The 18,797-nt window shown below is 43.2% G+C and overlaps 3 protein-coding genes across 9 annotated transcripts in view; all 3 read left to right on the top strand.

The window, feature by feature from the left end:
* The first annotated feature begins 119 nt into the window (after window positions 1–119).
* Window positions 120–2,791, top strand: AK6 (adenylate kinase 6). Its single transcript, XM_052778314.1, has 5 exons — window positions 120–224; window positions 746–838; window positions 1,182–1,240; window positions 1,328–1,473; window positions 1,624–2,791. Exons 1-5 carry the CDS (start codon window positions 197–199, stop codon window positions 1,811–1,813), a joined length of 516 nt encoding a protein of 171 aa, XP_052634274.1. The 5' UTR covers window positions 120–196; the 3' UTR covers window positions 1,814–2,791.
* Window positions 2,792–3,436: 645 nt separating this feature from the next.
* Window positions 3,437–15,972, top strand: CCDC125 (coiled-coil domain containing 125). Of its 2 annotated transcripts, XM_052778310.1 has the most exons (13): window positions 3,437–3,681; window positions 3,756–4,029; window positions 5,590–5,648; window positions 7,030–7,116; window positions 8,004–8,081; window positions 8,683–8,768; window positions 9,180–9,197; window positions 10,882–10,964; window positions 11,857–11,972; window positions 12,529–12,636; window positions 13,661–13,832; window positions 15,195–15,328; window positions 15,457–15,972. In XM_052778310.1, the coding sequence occupies exons 2-13, from the start codon at window positions 3,759–3,761 to the stop codon at window positions 15,787–15,789; spliced, it is 1,545 nt and encodes a 514-aa protein (XP_052634270.1). In that variant the 5' UTR covers window positions 3,437–3,681; window positions 3,756–3,758; the 3' UTR covers window positions 15,790–15,972. The 2 variants fall into 2 exon arrangements, with proteins under 2 accessions (XP_052634270.1, XP_052634271.1); XM_052778311.1 differs by lacking the exon at window positions 9,180–9,197 and having other exon boundaries at window positions 3,438–4,029; window positions 15,457–15,971.
* A 350-nt stretch (window positions 15,973–16,322) lies between these two features.
* The window catches only part of ZFYVE16 (zinc finger FYVE-type containing 16), a 34,024-nt gene continuing 31,549 nt past the window's right edge, over window positions 16,323–18,797 (top strand). The window contains exon 1 of one of the 6 annotated variants that reach the window (XM_052778305.1): window positions 16,323–16,499. The gene's annotated coding sequence lies outside the window, so the exon portion shown is untranslated. The remainder of the gene's footprint in view (window positions 16,500–18,797) is intronic. The other 5 variants (XM_052778304.1, XR_008233689.1, XM_052778302.1 and 2 more) reach the window with 5 other exon arrangements.

Here is an 18,797-nt window from a genome sequence, read left to right as displayed (position 1 = left end):
TCCCCCTCACACCGGACCGCCGAGCTCCGGAGGGGCCCTTCTCTTCCGGCGGCTTTTAGCTGTCCGCGGCGCTCGCGCCGGCCCAGCGGGCAGGGTGGGTGACGCCATCAGCGGGCGGCGGCGGCGGCGGAGGCCCCCGCTTACGTCTTTCCTAGGCGACCGGCGGCCGCCGCTGGCGGCGGCGCGGAGCGGCGGCATGAGGCGGCCCAACCTTCTGCTGACCGGTACGGGACGGGGGTAGCGGCGGGCCGGGCCCAGGGCTGGGCCGAGCCGAAGAGGGAGGACACCGGTGGTGTCCGGGCGGCTTATGGCCGCGGCGGGGCTGCCGGGGGTGCGGGCGGGGAGCCTGGCGGGGCTGGGGCCTCCCCCCGCAGGGCCAGCCGCAGCCCCGTTCACAGCCCGGGGTGATTCGGGGTGTGAGGGCCCAGCGCAGGCGGCGCCGGACTGCTGTGCGTGAAAGCTCGGGGCTTTTCCATATTAATTGGGGCTTTTAAATGAAGCAGGGTTTACTTTTGCGTCATCCCGGTTGGAGTAACGCTTCTGCGCAAAGTGAAGAGTTTTCTTTGTAATCTCTAGACATTGCTCTTACATGTTTTTCTTTCTCATGCAGCTTTTTGCTTCCTTTCTCTTACACGAACTTGCCAACACTGACTGACAAAAGCTGCCTTTGTGACTCCTTAGCAGGTTATTTGAAGGGGACTTGCAGGCTCTTCTCTTACCATTTTATATGGCGTTTTGTCTCTAGGTACTCCGGGCGTCGGGAAAACCACACTCGGAAAAGAACTTGCGTCAAGAACAGGAATGACCTATATTAATGTGGGCGACATGGCAAAAGAAGGTAGGCCGTATTTACAAAGCAGTTCGTCAAAGTAGTTCAGATATTTTTTGCTTTGTGTAGCCGTGGGCTTGTAGCGCATTTGTTATATATTAAATGAAAACGCAATGAATTTGCGTTAACAGAAATGTTTTTGGTATGAGATAAAAAAGCATTTAAGTAACAGTGGCAGACTTTGCATTAAGTAATAAATAACAAACCTATCCTTACACGGATTTGTAAGCAAAGCGTTCCTTGCTCTAAACACTACCTTTTGTTTCCATCTTCCTGAAATAAACACAACTATATAAGTAATTTTAATAACTGCTGTGACTTCACAGACTTCCACGAATTATTTTTGCTGCAGGAGAACTGTATGAAGGTTTTGATGAGGAATACGATTGTCCGATTTTGGATGAAGACAGGGTAAGTCCAACTACAAAACCTACCATTTTTGTATTTTGACTTTCTGTAATTCCAGATAAACATGCCTATCTTCGGGGTTTTTTGTAGGTAATCGATGAACTGGAAGATAAAATGAGTGAGGGTGGAGTTATTGTCGATTATCACGGCTGTGATTTTTTCCCTGAACGGTGGTTTCATATAGTATTTGTACTTCGTACGGAAAATTCATTTCTGTATGACAGACTTGAAAGCAGGTATGTCAGTGGAGTAAATAAGGAGTAAAGTACTGTTGTGTGACTTCACTGGATATCTTGCTAGGGCATAAATTACTGATTCTCTGTAGAATACTTCATAGTTCTCTGCGTTACCTAAGACCGTCTCTCAGTATTGTTCTTGTTTTCTAGGGGCTACAAAGGGAAAAAGCTGCAAGACAACCTTCAGTGTGAAATTTTTCAGACACTTTATGAGGAAGCTATGTTGTCATATAGAGAGGAAATTGTACACCAGTTACCCAGCAACACTCCAGAAGACCTAGAGAGAAATTTGGATCAGATTATGCAATGGATTGAGCAATGGATGAAGGACAACAATTGACATTTGGTGAAAAAGTAACTCTGCTGGATCTCTTCCTGGGAGAGTTTAATAAATGACATTCATAATTCTTGTATGATAAATTAAAATTAATTTTATTGTAACTTGATATGGTTGGGGACCAGAAGAAGGTTCAGAATAACCAGGTTGTAGGCCTTTGGAACAGCCTCTGGAGCGCTCTGGGGGAGGCACACAGGAGAACTGACACAAGTGAAAATCCAGCTGTGAATGAAAGGATGAAAAAGACTCGGTTGCCCTTAGTAGCAGGAACTAGGTTCAATAACAGAAATTTTTTGGAGCTTACGATTCAAATCAAACCTTCCCCCCACAAGAAAACTGTGAAATCCTGATAAGTGATGGCAGTTGAGGAGCTTTTGAATTCTAAAGGGTAAAACAGTGTCCTGCAAATGAGTGAGTTTGTTTCTGAACTGTTAGACTAAAACCTGCTATACTGCGCTGTATTCTTGAATGTGTGGAGGCTAATGTAGCGTCAGGGGGTGTATGATATATTTTGAGGGGGGTGCTTTATTTTGGAGGAAGAGAAGTGACTTGGTAAGAGGTATTTTAAAATAATTAGAACTTCGAGAATTACTTATGGCATAAGGAAACATTGGCTATATTGGCACTGGTGTGGAATATTAAGCAGTAAGTTTTCTTTCTCCTTTTTCTCTCTGTATTCTCCATCACCCACCCCAATCATGGAACGTACTTAACACTGTAAGTTTATCAAGGCAGTACATCATTTGGCAAGATAACGAACCTGCAGCGATCCAAACCATGGTTACACTTCAAATACTTCAAATTCTGTTGTAATTGCTTGTAAAGCCTGGGTCCTAGGAGAGCATAGCTGTGCAAAGTAGAAATAACTTTGCTTCACCAAAAAGGTGTCTTGTAAAGCCTTGTGAAAGATTCTGTAGAAAGTGCTTGCCAATGAACTTTTTATATACACGAGTTTGAATAGTAAAACTATTTGCTTGAAAATTCCTGTTGTGAAGGGTATTATGATTACATAGTTAAGGTTGTTTTATTCCAAGTTGGGTCTAGATTTTTTTGGTGAGACTTACAGAGGAATGGTACTGCATCAGCAGTTTCACCCCTCTGTAAACCCAAACGGTGAAAAATCAGGAGTTTCCTTGCAGAATCGGGACCAAGCGCCGTGGAAAGGCACGCGTACGTGTGTTCCTCTCGAACCGCCACTGTCGGGGTTATTGCGTGAAGGGGAAACCAGACGGCGGGTGATCTCTGGCGTGGAAGCGTCTGCACCGCTGCCAGCTCTTGAGCGTGCTTTGAATGACCGCCTCTTCCACCGTAAAAATCACGTTTCCAAAAGCTGCTTGGGATTTCCGTAAACGCTGCTGGGGCTGGGGGAGTGCGGGGGGAGCTGTATGCAGGCTGTAGATCTCTATTAACGAAGGCAAACGGACAGCTAAGCCCGCTTGTCGCTCCCTCCCTGCGCAGCCTGCCCGCGGAGCTGCCGCCCCGCTCCCGCCCGCCCCGGAGGCGGGACCGGCAGCGCCGAGGCCGGGCGGGCAGGTGGGCCTGGGGCTCTGCGGGAGGGGGACCGGCACCGGGACCGGGACCGGGAGGGGCGGCGGGGGCCAGGGCCGGGCTATCACCCAGGCGCTGCCACCGGGGTGTCGTCGTCCGTCCGTCCGTCCCTCGCCGCCAGTTTCCGCGCTGTGGTGTGTTACCGTGCGGCGGGAGCGGTCTCGGGCAGCCCGAACCCGGTACGGGAAGCGGCCGGGCACCGACGGCTGTGGAGTTTTTCACTTTAATGTTTTGCTGCTTTAGCGATGGAGTTTTTCTGGTTTTTCTAGGTAAAATAACTCGTTGTTTTGCGGGAGGCACTGCTCACGTTGCCAGTAAGTGAAGTGCCCTCAGTCAGGAGTTAAAAAAAAAAAAACAAACACCAAACAAAAATAACAAAAAAAAAATCCAGGAGGAGAAGATGGAGGAAGCAGAAGAGGATGACATGACATGCGGAGACCTGGGAAACGGACTCGGGAGAAGACCTGGAGGCATTTATGAAGGGGAAAATTTACAAAACTCCTATTCATTTAGATCTAGGAAGGGATCTGGAAAGGTTTGCAGTTCTCTCTTGTCAGCAAAGAGAGTGGAAGAAAATGATGCTGCAGCTCTTCCCGGTTCAAAACAAAACAGTTCTTACGACGGATCATCCAAAAAGTCTGTTACCAGTTCCATGCAACAAAATAGCTGTGGTAAGAGTAATTTAGAAGTTGATTATTCACCATAAGAAAAATCTCTATTAGCAGAACTGAGCAGTTCAGCTGCTTCACAAGGTATCATCAACTTTAATTCAAACCGTTTGCCAAAACACTTTGGAGATCTCGGAAGGATTCCGAGAAGTGCGTGTGCATTGCATGCCTGCTGGGATCCAGCACAGCCTCACAGGTTAGTTGGTGCAGCCTGTAAGTCTGCTGCTGTTGGGAGTCACAAAACGAGATGCTCAATGCCATTGAGGCAGCAGAGGAGTATCTCTGTTCCTACATCTTCCTCCCAAAACGTTAATAGCAGAATTGGTTTTCAAGTGAATGAGGCTGTGGCCCTTCTTAGTGTAAAATGACCATTTTTAAAGTGCTTAGTCTTGCGTTTGGAAGTAACATTGAGCGAAGAGCATCCTGTGGTGGGGGACAGCATTGTTTTCCTCTAAATACGTATATGAAATTGAATGGAATTGCTTGGATTCCTGGTTTAAGTGTGTCTTCCTAGAAAGTGTATCTAAAGCTTGTGGCTAAATATTCAAAATCCTGCTTGCTATTTAGTTGAAGTTTGTGAATTGGCATACTTTTGATGTTAAGGTGCTGTTTTAAGAACCTGCCCATCTCTGTTCTCCCGGTGCTGGCATTCATTTTTTTGTGAAGGCAACACTGCTGTAAATAAAATGAAATATAGGCAGTGCTATTCATTACAATTTAGCTGCCTTTCCTTGTATTTTTAGCCATTTTTAGTATTTTGACTGAAGTATTTCCATATAGCTTGCTTATTTCTCTTCTTTAGAACAAGTCCCCATTATCCTCTCCACACACCGCAGTAATTATTCTTTATTGGTTTCAGCATCTTCAGTGCGAAGATGTTACAAGAGCAGCGTAATTCCTATTGTTCTCACTGTTCTTCTCCTGGTCTCTGTGTGATGCCTGTCTTAGATCTAGGTCTTTCACACAGCGATATCCATGAAAGCATGACTAAAGTCCACATGAACCTGACTTTGATTTAGTAGGAGGCTGCATCTTAACATATCTCTGCAATGCTCAGTTTAAGAACAACGATACATACCAGTAGTAACTGCTTGTTTAGGGGAATATAGGATCTTGTGGGATACTCCACCACCGTACTTATCTTCATCTGTTGAAAATTGCCTCTAGTTCTAAACAGTGCTAGCTACTCTTGTGTTGGCTTTGGTTGTTGGAAAGTTACAAGGTGAAAAGAATCTAAAAAATGAAATTTTTTTTTTAATCAAGATGGCAATTTTGTTGTGGGGTTATTTTTAAAGGAAACTCTAAAATAATTGTCCTTATTTTAGGTCTCTTTACAACTGACCTTTTTTCCCATTTCACTTCTTTAACTGTGAAACAATGTGTTTGAGCTTAGTATTTATATATTGCTTGAATCTGTTTATATTAACTCCAGAAGAAAAAAAACCACAAAGATGAAAATTGACCTCTGCATGTTACCTGTTTTCTGGGTAAAGCAAATTCTCATGTTTTCTTTTGTAAATATTATAGTATCTCATCATTTCATATCTCCTATCAATCCTACAGCATGTAATAGTGAAGTGTCAAATGAAGAACTAAAGCAACAACTTCGGGAAGCTCTAGAGGTTAGTAACTGTGCCAAGTACGCTGCTCTTGAAATCTGCATTTCCTTTTAACATAGCAAAGTAAAGCACAGTGTTAGGTTAGCTGAAGATCTTGGCATGTCCAGAATCTTGGGTGGATTCAGGTACTTGAAATTAGAGTGGTAGCTGGAAGCCTCATTAAATTTTATGCCAGAAAATCAGAGTATGAGCTGCAGTTATACTCTGGATTTTTTTTTTTTGGGGGGGGGGGGGGGGAGTACTCTTAAAGACGTAGAGAATATTAAAAGGATTATACTCCTTTTTTAAGGATTGTACTCCTTTTCTAGCAGGTGTTCTTTTTTTATTAAGCTTTGGGGCCTGAAAATCTGCAGTGGGTTTTTAATCTGCATTTTTGTTCAAAGGTAGTTAACGCCTACATTTTCATTTTCCTGTGGTTAAATGTGTTGATGTGTTGGCATCAGTCCAGGGAGAAAGAGCAGGGTGACCTCAGCTGTAAAAATACACACTTCATCTGCATTGTGTTCTTTAACCTCAGGATAGCCCATGGTAGGTCATTTTCAAGTTGTATTAGCATGAAGAACTTTCAGTGCACAGCAAGTTAAAATGTCAAGGAACCTTACTCATTTCCAGTTAGACAAAACTGATAAATTGCCACTGCTCCCAGGTACAATTTCAGTGTCAATTGTTGAAGTAATAGAGCTGGAAGAACTATGAAAAAAAGGTTGGTATGACCACAAGTGAACAAACTGAGTGACCTACAAAGGGGTTAAGGAAAGATAAGTATACAAAGCAGTAAATTTTCTTTTAACTCTTGGAAATTGAAAAACTGCTTTCTTCTGAAGGGGGTGAATGTTGCACAAACACGTGATTGGCATGTACCTGGAGCAGGAATCTGTTTTGTTGTTGTTTTGTTCTGGACAACTAGTGGTTTTGATCTAACAGTCCTAACATGATACTCGCACTATAGCGTATGGATATTTTGTATAATATAGTATGTCATATTAATATAGCATTTATATTTTAGTATATATTTGTAATATTTGCCACTGCATATGTAAGAAAACTGTATTCTGTTCTGCTTACTTATTTTAAAACTCCATACCTATGTTTATATATAAAACTTCTTTAGCAAGGCAGAACTGCAGTGGTTTATTTTCCACATACACTGGAAGAGAACAGACAGAATAATGATTACAAGTATTCTTCTTTAAGGATTTTGTGCTAGTGTGCACTGTTAATGTTTCTTCATCGCAAGCAAGCTATCAGTCAGAAAACAATCATATAGACTAGAAAGATGAGAAGATTGTTTTTTGAAGAGGGCAAATTTACATTGCTGTTACAGTCAAATTTTAACAGGATTACCTTGGCTTTTACTCAGTGTACCTATTTTATTTTGCTTCAGGAAGTTGAAATTTTGAAAATTGAGCTTGAAGCATCTCAAAGACAGCTTGAAGGAAAAGATGAAGCCCTAAGAATTCTGCAGAGCATGGTAGGAGTTGTTCAGAAATCATTTAGGTACTTAGTGGTAAAGGAGGGAAAACAGAATAAATCTTCCTGCCACTCCTCATCAAAACCCCCCAAACCTAAGTTCTTCCCAGGGCTACAATTTAAAGCCTTGAGTCTGCGAGTGTTTACAGACTTGGCTTCTACGATTTACTGCTTTTTCTGCATGGAACTATTGTTGCTATTTAAGAAGACTTTACTGTTGTAGCAAATTCTCACAATTTTATCTTTGAGGATCCTTGAGGATTTATCTATTTAACTTAAAGAACAAGGCCTTCTTTCCAGTCCCTTAAATTATAGATTTTGCCAATGCTTGAAATAATGCTGCAAAGCACAGATATTTTCAGATGATTTCTCCATCTGTTGTCTTAGAGGACAGTATGCAGTAAATGTTAGGTCAGTCTTTTGTTCACAGTTTGTAGTATTTTTATTCACTATCACAATGAATAATGTAGAAATCAGTTCCTGTTTTTTAGCCTACTTGCATAACCCATTTACAGTTCTGCAGTTTCTACCCTCAGACATTTGTAGTAAGTTACACCTGGATCAAAGTGTAAGTATGTTGTAACCAAGTCTTTTAAGAGCTGATTTTGTGGACAAGCCCTAAAGAAGACATGATCTCATTTTAAATGACGCTACATTTTTCAATAGAAAAGATTATGGGATTGAAACACAAGTTTGTTATGCAACATAGCTATTTGTGACTTGAAATTAGAACTCACTGGGACTTAGCAAGTTGCTAACGTTTGTAATTCTGCACGCTCCTGTTTAACTAAGAATGTGAACTTCTCTTGATGTCAAACTGAAAATTTGGCTAAAGCCAAATTAAGTAAACTTACTTACAGCATTTGACAGTTGTGCTTTTTTTTGCAGGCAGTGTTTAATAAAGCCACTAGTCATACAAAAGCAATGCTTAAGAAAACTGAGGAAGAAAAGAGAACTTTAGAAAAGGTAAGGGTGCATGTTTCCTTCACACCTGTACAAAAACAGAGAAGTCCACTGCTATTAGTATGAGGTTATCAGACTGTTTATTTAAATTGGTACAAATCTGCCATTAGCTCAAGGTTTTCGTGAAAGTATTCTTCTTCCTTTTTCATAGAAAGGGAAGATGTTAATGTATCATGCTTTTCATCTAGAACTTCCCAACGAGTCTAAGAAACAGGTGCCAAATTTTCATAGGGGAGATGGGGAGGAGGAGGAGGAAGGTGACATTGAGCTACCTTGTTAAACTGAGTTTTATGCTTTTTTTCTCTTCCTGTGTGGCCTTTCCACCAAACAGTAAGGGGACAGGGAAATGTGGCAGCATGGGTTTGTTTTTGTCATAAGCCGCTACAAGCATTAGTTAATGCAGCAGAGTCTGGAATCCATAGATCAGTGATGCAGAAAGGTTTTGGTGTCTGGCACCAAATGTATTTTTAACACTGTCATCAATTGTCATCATTGTTGGTCACATAGCTCTCTGTCAGTGCCAAACTCAGCACCAGCAGTTCCTCTTCTTCCTTTCAATGGGAGGCTTGTAATGAACTGCTGCGGGTTTGTTTTGTTTCCACAGGAAATAAATATTTTGCAATGGGAAATTGAATTTGATCAGGATAGATTTAAAAACATAGAAGACAAATGGACAGAAAAATATGACAGGTATTTGACTTACATTGTGTGTCTTCGGGGGTTTTTTTAATTGCATTAAATGCTATTATGTCATCTTCCTTGTGTTCCAAGTTTGCTTCATCAGGTTTTCTGGAGTTTTTGTGTTTTCCTAATTTCCTTCCAGACTTGGGAATATTTATTTAATTTTCATGCTAGTCACATTTGTATTTTTCAGTTAAAACTACTAGAATTACTAAGTCTCAATTCTTTAGTGTGTATATAGGCTAGCTTTGTTAGGCTGAGTTTTCGTTTTCATCCTATTATGTTATTATGTTAGCCAGCTGGAGCCAGACTGTCCTTATTTACTTTAAATGTAAATGAGGCATAGAAAATAATGGTATGTGCATGCGTGTGGAAATATCATTTGCTGGTTAATCATTGCTTTATTTTCTTGCATTGTAGGTATGAGCATACGTACAGGTAAAACGGAATGCTCTTGAGGGAGGCTGATCAACTGGTTCTTTGTTTAAATAAGAGTTACTCTGGACGGACAGCAGGTGTGGTTAGGCAAGCAGAAGATGCCAGAGGCACTAAACTAATAACACAATATCAGGCCTTGAAAAATGTGACCAGCAGGCTCACTTACTTAAATGTAGAAATGATATCTCTGAAGGCTACCCATCAGAATTATTATTATTTAAATGGAGAATTTTATTTAAAATTTTCAAACTTTGAACCAAGAATAAGCCAAAAGTTTACAAACTGTTCATTTGTAAGAGTTTTGTTATGATACTGTGTCTTGTTCACCTGTTAACTTAGTTACGCTTGTCAAGGGATACCTCTTGAAAAACCCTTTGGCTTTGCTGACTTAGGAGACTGGAAGTGTAGCAGGGTAGTTTGGAGCAACAAAACTAGTGTTAACGGTTGAAAGCTAGAGACGTGGCTTCAGAAGACTGCAAGCCAGGAGCTCGGTCCGCTTTGCAAAAAGCTTTCTGATACCTGAGACAAGGATGAGAAGAATGTGTATTTCCCATTGTTTATTCAAGTGAAATAATCCAGGCTACTATTTAGTTTTAAACAAAACCAGGAATTTACAGTGTGCTGCATTTACTGACGGCTGAAGAGATGCACCAAATAAATTGTATTCCTTTAACATTTAGGACTTCAAATTGCCACTTTTCTTTTCAAGAAGGAAATACTTAAATACTTCAAGGAAAAATGCATTATAAATGCATATTGTATGTTCTCAGGTTGCAACGCTCAAAAGTACTGCTGTTGAGAACAGTATTAAGACTACAGGAAGTTTACTTTCTAAAATTCAGACCAGAGCCATGTTGTCACATGTCCAATAGCAATTTTGTTCTTTCAGGGAAGAGATTTCTAGCAAGTGTTTCAGAGGTCCGTAATTACAAATTTCTTTGTGTTTCTAATGGTTATGTGGTACTCAAAACTCACCTCTTGTTAAACCCTGAAGTTGTTGGCACCATCTACTTACATGTGAATGAATTTTTTTTATTTCTTTTTTTTAACATTCACTTGGCCATACTTGGGCGCGTTTGAATTGGTTGTGTGAGGGTGTGGTTTCATGAACAAGGGGAGCCTGTTTGAACAGTGCATGCTATCTGGGTTGCAGAGAAACCTCTGCATGAGTGCAGAGATTCCTGGTTTTGCTGCCTGCCCAGCCACCTGCAGCCTGGGTAACGAGGAGTGACTCCATAGAAGGCAGCCTGGCGTAGCCTGCTTTCTTAGCCTTAGTTCAGTGCCAGTCAGACCAAGCCTACACACAGAACTTCCTTCAGAGGGTTACGTGGGAGTAGTTTTAGGTTGCTTATTAGCCCCTGGCTAGCAGATTTGGATCTAACAACGTACTGCATATTATTGGTACAGGTATTGTTATGGAAAAATTTTACAATTTTTTCCATAAACAAATGTACAAGTGAGGAAACTGCTTGTGTAATGCTGCATGGATGATATCTTGTCAAACCAAATACACAACTCTTTTCAGTTTTGATTTTTTTCTTCAATCTTTCCAGTAATCCTGATTTTAATTTGCAGAAGTATTAGATACAATGTTTTAACAGGCTAATTTTTTTTTTTTTCATTTGAGTAGCCATTTTAAAGTATTTTATTAGAAGCTAATACAGCCTTTTTCTACCTTCTGTAGGATATATTGTGAAAACGCAGCTCTTAAGGAAGCTTTGAAACTGAGAACAGAAGAAGTTAAAACTCTTAAAGCTGAAAACACAAGTAAGCCACCAACAGCTATTCCTCTTAATATACTGTTTCTGAGGAATAATTCAGGATTTAGCGATGAAGGAAGATTTCTGTTGGGATAAGTCTCTTGTTACTGGCAGCTGATATTAGTGGATATGCAGAAGCCCTCTTTAAACAGACAAGTTGTGTTTGTTTTTTTCTCACATTGTCACTTGAACAAAAAAGAAAAAACATTAAATGACAGGAAAAGTCAGGTATGCATAGCTTAAAGAGTAGATCAGGTGTGAAAGAAGTATACCTACCTTATCTCCCTGGTGTGGTGACACCGTGGGTGTGGAGGGACACAACCGGACCATACTCCTGGTCGTGTCCTGGAAGGAGGCAACAGCAGCCAGGGGAACCACCAAGTGCTCCTGCTACAGTGACAATCTGCACTGAAGACATTCTGGTTTAACATACCCACATAGATTCCCTTAGAACAAACTTTGAAGTATTCAGCTTGATGGCTTTATAGTGGAGCTTTTCAAACTGCAGGTTGTGCAGGTGTCTGGCTGGATCAGATGGCTCAAGCCCCTTTCCTGTATTTTTGGTTTCCAAAAAGCTTTAAAACAGCTGATATTATTTTCCCAATACTGTGCTATTCTAAAAAAGCAGCTGTCTCAGTTGTAAGTGTACAAAGAGATAAGCACTTAGTACTGAGGCAGAGTATTACAGGAAACGGTATCTCTGTAAGTCGGTCATTACCTCTGGGAAAACACAGAAGGAAAGACAACTGGGATCTGAGTTTCTAGATCCACATAGTCTCATCATATTCCCAAGCTGCTGCTTGAACTATAGGACTGCTTCATTTGGGTGTAGTTAAACTCAGAAATTAAGAAATCAGAGCAGCAGACTTTGTAATCACTTTCCTTGTTTTATTTCATAGTCCTGAATCAGCAGTGTTTGGAATTTCTTGCAATGCTAGATGTGAAACAACAGAAGGTTGTTCAGGAAAACATGTCCTTGAATAAAAGTGGCATTACAGATTTTACAGGTCTTGAAGTAAGTAGGACTTGCATGTTTTTCAAAATGGCTGGTTCAAAGCTATGTTTATATGCAAAATATAGATAAATTTTGCTTACTGATTATTTAACTGTTTCTTTGAACCAATTTTTAGCTAATGACAATATGCCCTTGCGTGCCTGTTAATCAGTTTTCTAATTTGTGGTGCGTCGTGATTCCTATCTTGCAAAGAAAGAGTAAACAGAATGAGTATCAGGCTATTTTTCACAAGCCAGCATGCTTATTTGTTTCTTCTCTGTATCTTAATTCTTAACTCCTAGGCCTACTGCTTTACTTTACTGAGTGAAAAAAAAATTCTAATGAGGTCTGCAGGGATACGCAGGCATACACAGGCCGAAAATTTTTGCCTTTAGGTTATCTTGCAGAAAAAAACATTTAATGTGTGTGGTTGTGAGTCAAAAGAAATCGTGCCTAAATCTCTTGTAGCTTGCTTCACCTGACCCTTTACACTCCCTTTGGAGTTTCAGGATGGTTTTTTGCTAGTTGTGGCGTATTCAGATAGATACTTAACTGGTGGTTTGTTTTGGATTTTAAGCTGGCAGTTCTTGGAGCCTGCACCTGCAATACATCTGGAGGGCAACCTTGCCCCTGTGCTAAAATGGCAGCTGTAACTCGAAAGCAACTTCTTCATCTCAAGCAAGAGGTAACGCTGCTTGGCTTAGATCTGAACAAGCAGAAGGGTGCTTGTGCTCAAAACCAAATAAAGCCAGAAACACGCTACTGCAGCTTACACAAACTAATGTGTCTTAAAACAAGAATGCTTCTCAGAAATAATGTTTTTTTGTAATGCTTGTAATGCCCTAACTTTTGCTGATATAAAACTGTAACTATGATATCAATCAGCTTTACTAGTAAAAAGAGAATTCTTTTTCTCATTCTTTTTCCTTCCACCCATATTTTTTAATCTAAAAAAAGGAAAAACACTCTAAGCATGTGCACTCCATAAATGTATAGACAGTGTCAGCGTGGACTAGCACCGACCCTTTTCCTTCCTGCCTGCCTGGCAGTGCATTCCACCCCTCCCTTGCATTGACATCAGCACTCACAAGCCTGCTCTCCCAGCGAGGTCAGGAAGCTGATCTTGCTGAAAACCACATATTTACATCACGCTTAAATCAATACCATGATTTCCAAACTCTTAAGTTTTTTAATTTAGTGAAATTCTATAGTTTTAGAATTTTTATTCTGATTTGTATTTGAGTCTGCAACGTGGTAACCGTCCTTGTGGTCCCACTGCAGAAGTTCCAGTTGACTTACTGGTTTTGAAAACAAGTACTGTCGTGTCCCTTTTGTACCAAAGTTATTAAGCCTGACATAGATACCATTCTTTTGCTCCTTTTGCTCCTGGCCCAACCGGCATATGCCGTCCTTGAGCTCTTCTGCATGCGCAGAGATAAACAGGCAGTGCTGGAAGCTTGTCTGTGTGGATGGGTGGTAGTGTGCGCGTGCGTAGAGGAGGAAGGGTAAGGACTTCAATACACATTTCAAAATGTGTTTCTTAACATGGCAAGAAAGCACTTCATTTGGTTTGTACTACTTCCCTGATTACATTTATTTACAGGTTGACTGTGTTAATGACTTCCATCTGTCTTTTAATATACATTTTAAATCGGCTATCACTTCCAAATTGCTTAATATACCTTAAATTTTCTCTAAATTAAAACCAGATTGAAAATCTGAAGAAGAGTAAAGATGAAGCTTATGTAATGGCAGATGCCTTCAGAATTGCATTTGAGCAGCAGCTAATGCAGAGGAAGGACCAAGCCCTGAGGCTTGCAGAAGTGATAAAGATTAAGAAGGAAACAAAATTTATGAACTGGAGACGTCTGAAAGACAATGGTAACTGTGCATGCTGTACGTCTGTAATGGTTGACTGGAAAAGAAGTTGGCTGACAAGTGGCACAGGCAGACTTTCTTGCTGTATTAAATGTATGGTTGTGGTTTAATTGCTGACTGAGGCTTCTGAAGAGCCAAGAAAAAAGGAACAAAGTTATGTCAAAACTGTAAATACGTTAAATAGTGTGTCATGTAGCTGAAGAATTTCTACCAGAAGCTTCACATATGTAGGGAAGGGTGCCTAAGTGGAATATATAAATACTACTGTAGGACATTGGAGCTACCAGTCTAGGCTTTTAATGTAGCTCTTTTTTATTACACATTCATGAACTCTATTATCTGAGTAAAAACATGCTCGAATAAATAAGCTGTTACCCAGGATGACAATAACATGCTGGATATTAAGGTGGTTTGTTATGAAAACAGCACCAAAAAGCTAACATCTGGCAAGTTTAGCCTGGCCATTTTAGATGCTATCAGCAGTTTAATATGCTGGGTTTTTTTAAAATGATCTCTATGTAAGAGTTAGGGAGGGAGGAGAAATGCAAAAAATATATACTGAGCTTTCACTGAAATACTAAATACAATGCCATTTTTCATTATGTCTGTGTATCTACATCAGTATTTATTACTCTTATACTTCACATGGTCATCTGTGAGTTGCAAAGCACTCTGTAAAAGCGGAAGAATTCTTATTATCCGTTTCTTCTTTAAGAAAAGATAAGGAGGAGTGTTTAAGTGCTTATGTCATGATCAAAACCATAGCAGAATTTAGGAGTGGCACTCCAAGGTACATTTGTGTTAGCCATTTACCTGGAGGTGCCAGGCTTAGAAGTTTGGTGGGTGTTCTAGATTCCTTCAGCACCCTCGGGATGTAACACTAAAGCAGCATACATCTTGAATATCTGTTTCCCCTGTACTGACATCATTGTTTCCGAGCTCTACATCCTGATACATACGTTTCATAATTTTAAAGTATTTTAATCAGTTTAGAAATCTTAGAAACTTTTAAACAGCTTATGTCAAAGAATCTTTTTTTTTAGGCTACTGACTGTTTAAAACCAAATTACCAAGAATTGTTGTTTAACTAGAGTGTCAAAGTGTATTTCCCATACAGCAAAAAGAATTTTATTTTCAATTTGCCCATAGGTCTGATGAAAGGTCTGTTTAGCCTTTAAGTGACGGTAAGGGTGGTGCTGCATGCAAGTAATCTGCCACTCTATGTACAATGGGAGAAGCTGTAGCTCGCGTTGCCCTTTTGGAGGAGATGGTTCAGAATCCAGTTTTACGCATGCCAGTTTTATTCCAAAGTAGTTTTTCTCCTACCAGGCAATTCCACAGTTCTTGTACTTTTCTTTTCCTTAGGACATGTGAAGTTACAAGGGAACAAGAACAGTCTGGGGCAAAAACTCTCGGGCCTGCTCTCATCACATGTGGACTGTAGGAAGGTTGAAGAGCTAGACAATCCTCATGAAATCCTGAAGATCTTAATAGATTTGGTTAGTATTTTGTTGAACTATTCATCCTGAGTCCTTAAGGGAGCACATACAACTGTCGATTTACATGGACTGCCTTGTTCTTAGCTCATAAACTAGTGTATTTTCTTTCTCTTTTAATAAATGTACAGGTAAATGACAAAGAGGAGGCTCTGGCTCATCAGAGGAAGGTTAGTTACATGCTAGCTCGTGCAATGGAGATGAAAGAGGATGTTTTGGAACAGGATAGAGGAAGCGGCGCGCTGGGGAGTCAGCTCGAAGCCCGGGGGTCATCGGGCCCTGTACGCGCCTGCTGCCAAGAACTCCCTTCTCAAAACAGTATTTCTTCAGTTCCTGGTGCGGAAACACGTGAAAATCCGGTAAAAACGCTTCAGAAGTCACACTCCTGGCCGTCTGAGACTACGCACCGTGAAGAAAATAATGCACGTGGAAAAGCCCATGGAACCGTAGTGATCTCTACATAGCCATCCGCTGGAATAAATTTATTTTCAAAAGAGGGATCTTGTGGAAGTGCCTAGAAGCATCCTGTGATGACATCACTGGGGGCCAAACTAGGGCAGTGCGTTAGCTGATGCCGCCTTTAATGACACAGTAATAGCGCGGCAACTGTTGCTTTGGCGAAACAGCCAGCTTAATTAATTTAGCAGTGGTTTCCCCACAAGATGAAGCAGCCGCCGGTTGCCTCAACCCTCGCCTCTGCCTACCTCTTCCCTAGCTCCGCCTTATCTGGTGACGAGGCTGCCGGGGTGCGCGTCGTGTCACTGCGGAGGGTGACGTCAAGAGAACAGGCGGGGGCGGGGGCGGGGGCCGGGGCGCGAGCCGCGGCGCGCCGGCAGCCCCGCGTAGCGGCGCCCTCTGCCGGCGGGGCGCGGGGGCCCCGCGTAGAGGGACGCGTCAGTCACAAGGCCGGCTCCGCCCCCCTCCCGCTCCCCACTGCCCGCTGGGGCGGGGCGGGGCGCGGGCGCGCATGCGCCGAGGGGCGGCTGGGCGCGCAAACAAGGGGCGTAGCCGTCGTCGTCCGGCAGCCGCTGGCGGGGGGAGGGGCGGCCTGTGAAGTGGGCGGCCGGCGGCGTCGGTACCCTCCCCGCCGCAGGAGCGCCGCGTTCTGCCCCGGGTCCCGCCTGTCCCCCTCGCCCGGCGGCCCGGGAGGGCAGCCCTGCTCCGCCGCCGGGGGGTGAGTCAGTCTGTGCGTACGGGGCTGGCGGGCGGCTGCGGTGGGGTCGGGGCGCGGAGTGGGGACGCGGGGCCCGACGGCGGTGTGGTGGGTCGACCCTGGCTGGATGCCAGGTGCCCACCAAAGCCGCTCTGTCACTCCCCCTCCTCAGCTGGGCAGGGGGGAGAAAATATAACAAAGGGCTCGTGGGTCGAGGTAAGGATAGTTTAATAAAGTGAAAGCGAAGGTCGCGCGCGAAAGCAAAGAAAAACAAATGATGTTACTCTCTACTTCCCATCAGCAGGCGACGTGTAGCCACTTCCTGGGAAGCAGGGCTTCAGTACGCGTAGCAGTTGCTCCGGAAGACCAAAGTGCCCCCCTTCCGTCTCCCTTTACTTAGCTTTTATATCTGAGCTGACGTCATATGGTATGGAATATCTGTCTGGTTAGTTTAGGCTAGCTGTCCTGGTTATGTCCCCCTCCCAAGATCTTGCCCAGCCCCAGTCTGCCGTTGAGGGGGGCAAAAATGTTGGAGAGACAGCCTCGATGCTGTGCCAGCACTGCTCAGCAGCAGCCAAAACACTGGGGTGTTATCAACACCTTTCTAGCTACTGATGCAGAGCACAGCGCTACGAGGGCTGCTGTGGGGAGAATTAACTCCGTCTCAGCCAGGCCCAGTACAGGCGGTCACGGGTGTGCCGGCCACGGACGACGGCCGCGGCCTCCTGGGTCGTCCCCCGTGGCGGGGAGCCCGGGGCTGCCGGCAGAGCGGCAAGGCGGGGCGGCCGGCCGCCATGTGCCGGCCGGCTCCTGGGGCTCCCAGCCGGGGGTGGTGGGGCGTCGGCGGGAGCCGCTGTGGGCTCGGGGGGAAGCGGAGCGCCGGTGGGGCGGGATGTGTTCGGAGGCGCTCGGCGCGGCTCTGACCTGCCTGTGTGTCTCCTGCCCCCCGGGCTAACGGCCGGGGGTCAGCGCTCCCCTCGGCACCCGTCAGCTCCGTGGTGTGGGGGCTGACTGCCTTCGTCTTACCTGGTCTGGCACGGATGGGTGTCTCGGTGGAGGAAAGTGTCCTCAGCTGGCATTGAGCGCTGAAGTTTCTTCCAGGCCTGAAGAAGGGCTTGCATGCTTCAGAACTGTTAAGACTGTTGTTAGTCGGAGAAACTTTGTGCAGTAAGGGTTTTGCAGTCTCAGTAGCATCAGTGAGTGCACACTTTGGAAATGGAAGGCGATAATGAAGCAAAACCAAACCCGTGTGGGTTTTTAGCATACGGTTTGCTACTGGCACACTGTAGCAGCTAACTGCGTAGTACTCTTGCGGCAGCTCATGCTGTGTGTTTCATACTAGATTGCTTAGGTGGATTAGTTGCCCCTAGAAGTTTAGAGATACTAGTGATGTTTTGCTTATTTCTGTTCTATTTATTTTGGTACAGGGCACAGAGTATAGTGGACATGCTTACACCACACGCTTACAGGCATTAAATGTTTTTAAGACATGCTTCTGGATAGACTGGGAAACATTCACAGTCTGTGTTTCAATACAAACTATAATGGCAGAGAACTGATTATTTGTACATTCTGAAGAAATGAGTGGAGCGCAGAAAAGGATCCGGTTGACTGCCAGTACTAGATGCTGTTGGCGTCTAGTGCTGTATTGCTGAGGTTGTCTAATGTGAGTATCTGTTTATTAATAATGCAAATCAGAGAAGGTGAGAATATTGAGGGAACACCGGTTTCCACTGAGGAATGATCTTTCAATCCTAATGTAATAATCATATTCTCATGACTCATTTCCTAATGCTGAGTAATAAATGCTGATACAACTAATGATGAAGGCACTGTGGGCAGTATGTGAGAGATGCGTTTGTTCAGTTGAGCGAGTGGATTCTTCAGCTGTGGGCCTGGCTGCTGCTGGTACCGCTGATGTGTTGGAGCACTGCTGAAAATCAGTAATTGTTGATGAACAATTTTTTCTGTGTGGTGTGAATGATACTACTTTCTGTTAAGAAGAGCTGTGGATGAACAAAAGAAAATCTTCAGGAGCCGAAGGTGATGTCGGGATAGAGTTGTCTGATGGGTGTTGGTGATAATATAATGCTGGTAATAGAGTTTTGTTCTTCTGAAGAAATTGTGTTGAACTAATAGAATGTTGCTCTTTAGGCAAGGCAGTTTAGTTTTTTGCAGTGTGCCACGTAAGCTTTTCCTTACATGTCTGAAAACTTCCGTAACTTTTATCTTCAACCCCTGATTCAGCTAGTAAATTTGCAGTGGCAGCAGCTGCTGCAGTTTTGGGGTTGGATAATATATTGTCTTGCTCAGCAAGAA

The sequence above is a fragment of the Harpia harpyja genome, chromosome Z, assembly GCF_026419915.1.
Source record: "Harpia harpyja isolate bHarHar1 chromosome Z, bHarHar1 primary haplotype, whole genome shotgun sequence".
Lineage (NCBI taxonomy): Eukaryota > Metazoa > Chordata > Aves > Accipitriformes > Accipitridae > Harpia > Harpia harpyja.
Note: the sequence above shows the minus strand (reverse complement) of the source record. Positions and strands in the feature narration are given on the sequence as shown.